At 35.7% G+C, this 12,226-nt stretch overlaps 1 protein-coding gene across 1 annotated transcript in view; it reads right to left on the bottom strand.

Annotated features, from left to right (window-relative positions):
* Arhgap15 (Rho GTPase activating protein 15) overlaps positions 1–12,226 on the bottom strand; it is a 585,234-nt gene that overhangs the window by 180,172 nt on the left and 392,836 nt on the right. Inside the window, exon 11 of the mRNA XM_034495451.2 lies at positions 8,125–8,202. Within this exon, the coding sequence (XP_034351342.1) occupies positions 8,125–8,202 (78 nt within the window). The remainder of the gene's footprint in view (positions 1–8,124; positions 8,203–12,226) is intronic.

Here is a 12,226-nt window from a genome sequence, read left to right as displayed (position 1 = left end):
GTCCACAGGCAAGCTGCCAGATGAGAATCTACTCCTGGCTGACACCTTGACTGCAGAGCACTCAGTGAAACTGTGCCCAGACTTCTGACCCACGGAAAGTGGGAGGTAATCAATTTGTATTCGTTTAAGCAGCTGATCTGGCAGTGATCTTTGTCAGACAGCAGAACGTTTCTGCTTGAAGTCAGAATGGAGAGAAAGAATGCTGTGCAATGCGATGAGAGTGGGAGGACGCTTGCTCTGTTTTTCTAGCAAGCTTTTAAGAGCTGTTTACTAATTGTCATGGTGGTGATGGTTTGTGATGATGATGATGGTGATGATAATGATGTTCATAATTCTCCTAGAGGGCTCTTGAAGATTGGCAGTTACTTAACTCTGATTTAATATCTGGATGCAGTAGCCAATGTACATGGAAAACCTGAACTGAATTATGTTGTAAACTTTCCACAGGTTCCACCAACTCCCTGTAACACAAACTCATTGGTAGAAGAAAATTAAGTTTCTCTTTTATGCCCAGGTGTTCTGAACCCCATGAATTTGTCTTGTAATGAGATAAAACTTCAATACCAAGCATCTCTACAATTTTCTTGTATTTGATTTCTTCTTCTAGAAAAGTAATCTAATTATCATCAAAGAAAATTCTATCATGCAGATGACTGAAGCACATTTGATTATTAATATTTATAAAATAGTATTAGTAATAAAACTAATTCTCATTTTATCTAACTTCTTGTCATTATAATTAAGTAAATAGTAATTATCGGTTGACCGACTCAGTTTTTAGTTTGCTCATATTTTTTGTTATTATCCCCATTGTGAAAATAAAGAGTCTGAAATTCAAAGAGATCCTCAAAGACGTACAGAAGGGCTCAGAATTAAGACAAGAAGAAAGATCCTTGGATTATTATCTCGTGTACCTTTCTCACTTGATTGTTTCAGTCTTTAATCGCTTCAATTATCGCTTTAGGTCAGTTTTTATTATCTGTTTTGTAGTAAATTATATAAGATAATGTAACCCATAGTAAGGATATAATTTTGCTTTAAGTTTAGTGGCCAGAAGTTTTATACCTTAAAAACTGAAAGGACACAATCACCTAAGATTGTGATTGGAATACATGGTAAATTGCAAAAAACCAGAAACTGCAGTTTATTGTTTTGGCTTCTGTGTTCAGAAATATGAAGAGTTTATTGTTTTGGTCTCTTTCTTGGGAATACTTTCTGCTGCCAATGTGCTTTCTCAAGCAGCTACAAAGCGATATGAGTTTCATCATCAATAGCCTTTGAGCTCTTGGATTCAACATATATGAAGAAAAAAAAAAAGTCAGATCTAGGGAAGTTTTTAAAGCCCTGAATGATTTAAAAGTTTGTTTGTTTTATGATCAAGTGATATTCCAGTTTTAAGGGAAAAAATAAATCATTGTTAAAATATAATCTGATCACATGAGGCCAAAACAGTGCACTTAACAAAGCTATACCCACACTCCCACCCCACCCCACATTCACTCACCCCCACCACCAAAATCTCTACAAAACAACAGAATAAACAAACAAACAAACCAACCAACAAAACCCACCTTACACATTATGATAGCAAGTAACACTGTTTGCTTTGCTAATGCTGTGCTTGGCAATGAAGATGAAGGAGGGTTAAGGAAATACTCATCTTAAAAATAACACGAGATCCATGTAAAGTCACTTAATAGAAAAATGAATGGATGTAACACAAGAACTATTTTATAAGAACACAACTAGAAATTTTGAAATCCTCTTTAAAATCCCTTTTTGTTTCATCCAGTTGCTTATTTCCAGATGAAACTGCCAATTATCCACATCCGTCCCCACGTTTCCTCTCCTTTATTTGATTTTTATGCTACAAATATACGCAACACGGAGGAACAGCTGTTGAAACTTGGGCATTGCTTTAAGGTGTATGCTGTAGAAAACTAACTTAGCTATAATTGCTAATGCAGAACTGTCTTTTCTAGAGGACATTTCTCATCTGGTTTACCTATTATTAGTAATTTTAAAGCCACCACTTGCAAACATCCAATATGTCTTCTTGTGACAATAAATATTTGTGAATTAATATAGGAAAAGTTCAAGACTTCAAAAAAAGGAAAAGAATAAAAGAAAAAAGAAAAAAATCCTTGACAACGAAAAACAACCAACACTCATGTATATGCATGAATATAGAAGATGCTTGGCCATGTGGATTTGTGTAATGTATATATTTTGTTCATCAGTAATGAAAATGTGAATATGGCATCTCTTACCTGCATTTCTAACTGTGGAAATCAATTCTAACATCCTGGTAAAAAGTTATTCCCTCCAATTCCAGGTGAACACTTGAGGGGTAACCTTTTACTCTGTCAAAAAGCACTGGTCCTGAAAATACCCAGTCACCTCTTTCTATGGAGCTTTATAGTTATCCCATTGACTCAGGGATTTGGGAAGCTTCATATGTGTTATTTTACACAAAGGGCAACAATCTCTCTTGTTTCTTATATGCAGAGTGAACCCAGAAGACATCTAAGTAATACAAAAGAAAGTCAAAGCTAGGTTGGCTTTGGGGCAATACGTCTAGATGGCAGCTGAAACTGAGTGCTGATGTGGGGAAGTCTGGTGGGATTTCCAAGGCTCACTGTCAGAAGTCCTTAAGACCATCACAGAGCATCCTCTGTGCTGAAGCCTACTTTGCACATATGTGCACCCATGCTGGAAAACCATCAGGAGGTCACAGATCATGCAGAAGAATCAACACAATGACACAGGCTGATGACAGGTTGACATCTAAGGTCATGCACCAGTTTTCTTTGGGGATGCCCATATAGACCAGAAGAGTTGCATCAGCAAAAATGTCACTGGAAGCTGTCACCAAATTCAACAAACAAAGCAGAACACTACTCACTAATGCACCAATAGCCTAGTAAGTCACGAATCTGTAATGCCTCTCTGTGAGGTTGCAAAGAGTTTCTTGATCCAGGCATAGAATCATAAGCCCTACAGAGATTGGAGATGCTAGGAGTCTTCATTCCTGTGATGTTTTCCAAAACATCCCCACTCGTAAATAGGTTTAGTCAAATTGAATAGTAGTACAAATAACCAATGCTGAGAAAGAGTAAAAACAGAGATGTACAAATGTATGCAAAGCATGAAAGACACTTCTGTTTTTATAGAAAGGATACAATAGTTAATGCACAGGAAATGTAGCTTCTTGGCTGTGTTTAATAGCACAGACTCAAATCAGAGACATCTGAGATCTAGTCTTAGCTCTCTAGCTTTGTTATCCTTGGGGTATTTTTTTTTTTTTTTTAACAACTGAGCCTCTGAAAATAACAAGCTTAATAATTGCACCTGTATGCACTATGAGGTTGAAGAAAAGATTAAATTAAATTATATATGCAGGGAATTCAGTGGATGGCCTGACATATTAAATTGTGAAAATAGCAGCTACCTATACAATAAAATTATTATCAGCATTACTAATTTTAATTAGGAAATGTTTTTCAAAAGTGATCACTTTGAATTTAACTTGTGTGTCATCTGATCTGGAAGTATAATAAGGGTATCTAATTCTTTCTGGTTTAGTGAGTCAAACAGAAAACCAAAACAAATTGAATCATTCAACTGGTGTATTTAGAATTGCTGATGATTATGGCATTCAAGAAAGTCAGCGAAACACAGAAATTGCAATTCAACTGTTCTTGAAAATCTCCAAAATCAGTTTTCATTTATGTAGTCTAATAGTGGGTAAGGCTTATTCAATTTTTTTAAAAAACATATATTTAGAACTTTTTAAAAAAAGAAGCATAATGTAAGTTAAACACAGAGGAGATAAAAGATGCTAATAAAAGGAACATGTACCAAATTCATTTATGTCCCATATTAAATTACAAAATGAATGTATGATATGAACATAACTCTGAATTATGTTCATGGTATTTTACGTCATCACACAGTCATGTGCACAAAAGAGAACATGCAAGTCTCACTCCAAGTTGCATATACCAATTCTCTTCTCTGTTAGCAGCATTGGTAGAACCCTGGCTAGGATGGTGAATGAGATATGGTGTTAGTGACGAGATTGTTGGACCAATATAGAGAATTAATTCAAATAATACTCTCATCATCAAATTTTGAAGAGGGATCTATCTATCTATCTATCTATCTATCTATCTATCTATCTATCTATCATCTATCTATCTATTGTTTTGCCTCCATTTATGTATGTGTGATGTAGTATCACAGATGCCATAAGAGGGTATTGGATTCCCTGGATAGTTTTGAGCCATGGGTGCTAGAGATTGAATATAGGTCCTCTTTAAGAGCAACAAGTGCTTTTAACCAGTGCTCATCTCTCTGACTTCTCATCACATAAGCCAAAAAGCCTCAGAGTCAACAGTATCAAAGGTCCCAGTGTAGCATCATTTGTATTGACTGTAGAATCCTCACCATGCTGTAAAACAGGAAGACTGTTTGCTGACAATTTATACTACCAGATACCAACTCAGGCCTCTGCCCAGCTTTACAATGTCAACATTCATGGAAACATGAGCAGTTACAAAATCTCCGAGGAAGCTGAAGTTTGGATTGTAAAAGATGAGATGGATAGATTTCATATTTTCATTGCAGATTGTTTTTTTTTTCCTTTTTCAAACTGCTGAGCATAATTTTTTTAAGGCAGGAAATGCAGCTAGTGTTTGTTTCTAACATGGCTTCTGTTTTGAGATTTCTTCTTTGTAGGAGAAATGTGTTGCCCAGCTGTCTAGAATCCCAATAAGGATATGGTTTCAGCATGAGCTATCTTACAAGAATTATTTTAGCTGCTTATAAACAGAATAAAAACGAGGCTGGGCTGTTGCATCCAATTTTTACCCACAGAAGAGACACTGTTGCTTAGGCCAGTTGGGACCAATATGAAGAAGTGATATAAAGTTTAGTTCTGTCCTTTGCCTAGTTAAATTAGTCAATAAGCAGAGCCCTTAAAGATTTTCTGAAATAAAAATTATGGGGCAGCTAGCTAAAAAAAAAAAAAAAACTAGTTAACACAGTTAAGTGCCACCTGAACTTATTAACAGTTTAATGCTTATCACTTTTAATTTCTCTAATTACAGCATTCAGACATGTACATATACACACTATCTCTTACACACACACACACACACACACAAACACACACACACAAACACACACACACAGACAGACACATACACACACACACACACACAGAGAGGGAGAGGGAGAGGGAGAGGGAGAGAGAGAGAGAGAGAGAGAGAGAGAGAGGTACAAACATACACAGGTATGCAAACACATACATGCTTGTTTCACAGTTATTAACATAAATAGCACTGGTTAATTAAATAGAACAATAGCCAAATAGGCTGAAAATTGGTCCAGATCAAAGTCCAATTTCCAGCGTCTATATTGGGTGGCTCATAACTGCCTCTAAACTCCAGCTCCAGTAAGATCCAATGCCTTGTTTTCAATGGGCACAAGCACTCACATTTACATACCTATATATAAGCTCACAATTAAAAACAATAGACTTATCATTTTTGCAAAAGCAAGAAAGATTCAAATCCAACCCCTCATAGAGATTTGTGGAAGAAGGAGGCGTTTTAACCCCTTTATCCTGGTGTTTGAGCCTGAGTCTTGCAGGCTTTAATGTTTCTTGGTATAAAGTGCCTGTCTCACATTTGATTACATTCTCTCTAAAAAATATCAGTATTAAATTAGTGGGCCTTAACATACATGGGATTTTTGATGGTGAATGATAAATACAAATATACTATTATAAATTAAACTTCTGAGTACGTGGAGAACACAGAGGAGAACACAGAAGGCTTCCAGAAGGAAGATACTTATAATTTGGGCCCTGAAAAATAAGAAAAAACAATGGCCATTTTCCAGAAAACTTGGGTGTACAGAATGAGGAAGAAAAGATAGGAGGGCATTGAAGGTAAAAAGAATAAGTAAAAACACTGCAAATCAGCAGCATGCAAATGTTTGAGGACAGCCTGAGGACTGCAGTGTATAGCTCAGTGCTCCAGCACATGTGAACATGTGGGAACCAGAGTTCAATGTCTAGCACCGTGGAAACAAAAGACACGACTGTAAACAAAAACAGAGTAAAGGAGAACCAGAGGACCTGGTACTACCTAGAAGCAAGCTATGAAACCAACATCTCGGAAAATTTTACGTTTTTCTGAAGACACCACTAACTATTTTTAATTTGGAGGAAAACCAACATGAATCTGTCACATTGCTCAAAGAATATCACATATGTCACTTAATTTTATTCTTTAAAGTATTTTTTAATTTTTATTTTTGTATCTTATACTTGTGTGGGTGTTCAACTGTAAGTATGTGTACCATGTGTTTGTTGATACCCAGAAATACCAGAGGAGGGTGTTGGATTCCTGGAAACTAAAGTCACAAGCAGTTGTGACCCTCCTGATGTGGATGTTGGAAACCGAATCTGGGTCCTCTACAAGAGCAGGAAGTGAGTGTAACTGTCAACGTGTCTCTCTAGCCCTGTTTGATTCTATTCTGTTCCCACAAAGTTTTCCAAAGCACTCCCCTCTGTCCCACTAATTTTAAAAAGAAGGAAAGAAAGAGAAAAAGGAAGGAAGGAAGGATGAGAAGAAGGAAGGAAGGAAGGAAGGAAGGAAGGAAGGAAGGAAGGAAGGAAGGAAGGAAGAAAGGAAGGATGAGAAGAAGGAAAGAAGAAAGACACATAAGCAGATACTGTTTACGTGAGATGTCAAGGACAAAGCATCTTAGGGACAGCTGGCCTATGCCCTATTTGTCTGGTTATGAGATGTATAAACTATTTAGACACCATCCTAAGATCATTTAGGTCCCTTACTTTTTTTTTCTCAATTTTTTTATTTTATTTCTTCACTAATATACTTTCTAAGAGTAGCTTCAGCCTCTTGGAAAAGTTGAGCAGTGCGCACAATTACCATGAACTTTCTCACACAGCCGAGTGAAGTAACACTGTCATAACTGCTGAGGCAGTGTTGATATATTATGTTTGACTGCAGCCATTGTCTATGTTAGCCTTCACTCTGTGTGTTGTATTTTTTATGGTTTTGGTAATTATCTAATAGCATATATGGGCAATGCTTATGCCACACAAATTCTTAAACTGCTCTTAAATTCACTAATCTTTTCTTCTTTCTCAAATTCCTTGTTAGCACTAATCTTTCACTATCTGTATAGTTTTCCTAGAATACTGTATAGTTTTCTGTATGTTTTTTTTTGGGGGGGGAAGGACTCATCCATTCAGCATTGTACATTTAAGGTTCCCCCAATTCTATTCATGACTTAATAAGTGGTTTCCATTTATCACAGTAATATTTCTTTATATAGAATTACGTTTTAAATTCATTCACCTACTGAGAGATATTTTGTTACCCTCAAGTTTTTATCCATCCTTTTTTGGGGATTGAACCCAGGGTACATTGTGCATGCTAGGTGGCTTTCTAATGCTCAAGCTATATCTGACCCTATATTCAAGCTTTGCCAATTAGGAATAAAGTTGTAAGTAGCTGTGTGCAGAGTTTTGTATGGGAATAACAGGCGGTGTAGAGAGGCTGTATCAGATGGTAAGAATCCATTCATTTACATAAAAGCATACTACAACGTCCTCCAAAATGAAGTGCTATTATATTACCACTGAACAGGTTACTTATTTTTTGGTTTATATTTCTTTAATAACATACATATCTTTCAGGTTTTTTTTTTTTTTTAAAAAAAAAAACACATGGTTTCCATTGTTTTGTTTCCTTCATTAACATATATCAAGTACTCATCATATGTTAGCTACAGGTTTTCAAAGCTTCACTGTTTTTCTTTCTTTTATTCTTCTCTTTTCTATTTTTTACTTTGTTTATTCTACTCATTATTTATTTTACATTTATTTTACTTTCTATTCTATGTATCTCCAGGTAAAATGATAATTGATTTTTTTTTATCTAATGAAAACTTTGTAATTTCTTAATTTCTGCACTTTCTCATCCCCACCCCCAAATCATTTACTGCTGTCTGATCATGGTGTACAGCAGTCTGTGTGCTGCTGAAGATGTAACTCCTGAAAAATGTCTGAAGGAAAAAACTACTTACCTTGGTTGACGATAAATCTTAACTTCTGTATTGTTGCAAGATTGCCACTAACTCGATATATTCCATCAACGTCTAGGCCTAAAAACAAAACAGCATATTTTACATTAGCACATCGAAGAACTGAGAAGGGAGACAATAAGGAAGTGAATACCACACGACTGCTGAATACCCCTTCTCCACAGAGGAGACAAGTTTCTGTGACCTCACATAGAGCAATGTTCAAAAGGTTGATCCCTAATTTTTAATCATAAAGTGCCGAGACAATTGACATCAAATATGTTTCATTAAAGCAAAAACAATGAAAAAAAAAACCCATGGCAAACATGGCATAGTTACCATTATTCCCAAGGCATGCAAGAAGCAAAGTGGAACAGAAATGAACGTGTGTGTGTGTGTGTGTGTGTGTGTGTGTGTGTGTGTGTGTGACTGCCCTTGTTTGGAAAGATAAAATAATTAGGCATTTGTGAATTGTTGTCTTCTCTTTGTTCTCATTTTGTCCATTTCTTTTTATCCCTCCACCCTTCTCTTCTCTCCATTCCTAATTGTTGTCTGTTGTAATCATGGTCGCATGACATGTATTGGCCTAATGTTTGACCTACAGAGTGAAATGTTATTCTACATATGGATAGTTTCTAGCACGTTCACATAAGATATTGCATCATAAAAGGAAAATACAGGAAAACCTTGGCCTATTGGTATGTTATTTTCAGATAGTTTAGAACTGGTCATCAAAGTAACTTAACTTGGCCAGGAACTTGGATAATCACTCATTTGGCTTTTGACACATTTGCTTATCATGTCTAATTATTTTCATGACTAAGTCCCCAGGATTATTAAGAAATGAGAAAATATAAAGAAACACTTATTAATATACTATTATTCTCTCCAATAAAGGTTGATGTTATAATTTTTGTATTAGGAGTACATGTGCTCTCCTATCTCTAGGCTTTCAGAAATGCTTGCATGAAATTCTGGCCAAGAACATGGGCCATTATTCCAGCATCTTCTCCAGAGAGGTGGTGTTAAATCATTGTTAATCATTGTGGTTTATGATAATAAATGTTAAATAAACTGAAGGAAATTAATGCTATTTTGTAACAAAGACATTACAAGGATCTTTAATGACATGGAATGAGTTTTTTCTCTGCTTTGTCATTTCTACATTTATACTTTATATATTTTAAATTAGGACTCTTGTGTTGTATAATACATTTCTTCAGTAGCTTATAGGAGAGTGACTTAATTTATACCACTGGAATTGGTGAAGTACTGCAGAGCTAACATTGCCTGTAGTCTGAACTCTGCTTTGCAATAAACTAGAATAACTAGCAACAATAGCAATAATGTAGAAATGCTATTAGCAGATGTACTAGTTGTTGTGAGTTCCAGAGAGAGCTAATGGACATTACATCACTGAGACACTTTCCCTTCTTGGGTATATTTTTATAAATATCAAAGATTTTTTTTCAATGTCTAAACTACCTTTGTTGATGTAAAGGGATGTAAGGGGTTGTGTTTACAAAATACAGTTCACATTTGACATCTTAAATGTGACAATCATCACAATTCAAACCTTTCTAATACTTGATTTCTGCTTTTACTACAGGATCCAGTTGTCCTTGTGATTATGCTTTTAAGCTCAGAATGTTAAAAGGTTGATTTAGAATGATTTATTGACCAAATTTAACTAAATGTTCCTGTTGTTTCATTAGACAGTGCTTGGCATTTTGTCTTAATCTGAAAATCTTTAAATAATTTGGTATGTTTTTTTTTAAAGCATTAAATTTTTTAAAACAATGAAATTTGTACATTATAGTATATTCATTTCAAAAATGTTTTTATTTTCTGAACATATAAACAACTGCAGATTCTAGTTTTGAATTCTCTGAAGTCATTATTGGTGGTCCTATACTGTCTATAGAACAAAGTTCAGGGTAGCAATTTTGGGGGGGGGATATTTAGAAAGGGTTGGAATTTAGATGTAGCCAAATATCATACAGAACTAAGATTTTAGAATAATTTCACCTGTCTATCAATATAAAATTTGACCGAATGAAGATTGTCCTAACTTTTCTATAGGTTATACATGGCTTTAAAGAAATTAAGAGGAAAAGTATTTTTAGAAAAGAGAAACATCAATAAACTATGTGGATCTATGTTCTCCAAATGAGAGGTTTCAATGCACATTAAAAAAATCATAGTAATATTAGTTGAGAGAATTATGGAAAATGAAAAGTCAGTTCATATCTAGTAGAGATAAATACATTGATTGGGTATTTATTTGTTTTGCTAATTAGGTGATGTAAAGGATAAGTGAAAACAAATTCCAATGCAATTTGATATGAATCAGGACTTTCCTTAAGCCTCATTTTTGATGTGCATATCTTTAAAATACAACATAAAATGAATTACATTTTTTTACGTATTGTCTAAGCTCATAGAATTCTATCTTAGATGTGTTTGAAGTGTATTTTGTCTTGGGCTGCAGAGTGAACTTCTACCACTGAAACTCCTCAGTCCCAGCCTTTTTTATGTTGTAGCTGCAGCCTTGGTTTTTTGGAAATTTCTGCAGAAATAATTTTTTATTTATAATTTTTAAAAATGTTTTCTTAAAGTTCAGTAACCGAAAACATTTGCAAGAGTAGCGTAGACTGGATACATATTACATAGGAACAATTGAAACGCACTGTAGTGTTTCAAGAACGCAGTCTTATTCTAAATGAATGACCCATTTTCTCTTGGGACAAAAGCAGGGTGTGTTGGTGATAGAGACGGAGAGGGTAACTCAGACCTGTGCCACTTCTGCGGTTGGGTGACTGAGTCATAGCTGAGAAACTGATTGTGGCTTCAGCTAGAAACCAGCAAGTGAGGGGGAGTAAAGGAAAACATATTAGATGTAGCACAAATGTAATGACACAGCTTCTAAGCCCTTGAGATTCAGAGATATGAATATCATCTATCTTGTAAATAATAACAATCTCCGACCTTAGTGGCTCCTCCTTTGGGTGGGTTCTGCCCCCTGCTATCATACACTTCAAGTTTTGTTAAGTAGAGAGAAGATGACAAAGTGCATACTAGAAAGCAGAGCACTGCATTAAAAAAAATAATCTGGAGCCTATCAGTGAAGTTCAGTAATTATAAATTATCTAGGTACAGACTTGATGAGCTCTCCCCCAAATGGCTCGAAGAGTGGCAACCTTGGAATCCCGAGAGTATTATCTGAATTGGAATTATTCACATGTCAGTCCCTTTTTACTCTTTGAAAGTTTTGCCAAACCAAACCAATGTAAATTGGAGGCTTTGGACATCCTTTTCACGACCACATTATCCTTGCTGGATTGGGAACTACTCATTTTGGAAATAAAGTTAGACTTGGTATGAGGTTTAAATGAGTGGTGTCTTCAAGGTACCCACACTGTGCTTTGGTGAAGGTTGAGACAAATTACTCTGAGAGTGAGCTCTTTTCAGTAAATACCATGAGCGGATACTGCCAGAGGGTTTTGTTTGCTGTGCTAGGAATACATTGGGAACATGAGGAGACCAAGTCGTTGCACTTTTGTTTAAAACAAATCAGACTGGAATGAAGGGGATTACAAAGATTTCTCAGAAGAGAACCACATTCTCTGAAGTATCCTCTGCTTACTCAACAGCTGACATTTTATGTTTCAGAACAACGCTTACCCATTGGTGGAAGTCACCGGGTGTTGCTGGAGGGGATTTAAAAAAGTTGTTCCCTCATTTTTCTACTGAAGAAGCCTAAGCCTGGGTAGACTTGGTTCAGCCACAGTGCTGCCAAGGTCCTGAGAAGGAGGGGCTGAATTTCGCATTGTCTTAAGTGACAGCCATGTGTGGCAAGTTCAACAGTACAGCGAGGACAGAGCAAGCAGCATTCAGATCCGTTGTTATTCTCTCTTGGCTTCACGTTTAAGAATGCCTTTTGATTCATAAACGTTTCTAAATGATAATTTGTAAAAACTACATCATCACAATGGCTGTTTTCTTTTGCTTCATAACTGATGACATGAATATTTGTGTCTGCTTCATGAGGCTTTTACTTTCTCTGAGACCAAGTGGACAATTTTGGAGAAATTGCCTTTTTCCT

Source organism: Arvicanthis niloticus, chromosome 2 (assembly GCF_011762505.2).
Source record: "Arvicanthis niloticus isolate mArvNil1 chromosome 2, mArvNil1.pat.X, whole genome shotgun sequence".
Taxonomy (NCBI): Eukaryota; Metazoa; Chordata; class Mammalia; order Rodentia; family Muridae; genus Arvicanthis; species Arvicanthis niloticus.
The sequence above is the reverse complement of the archived record's forward strand: the minus strand, read 5'-3'. Positions and strand labels throughout refer to the sequence as shown.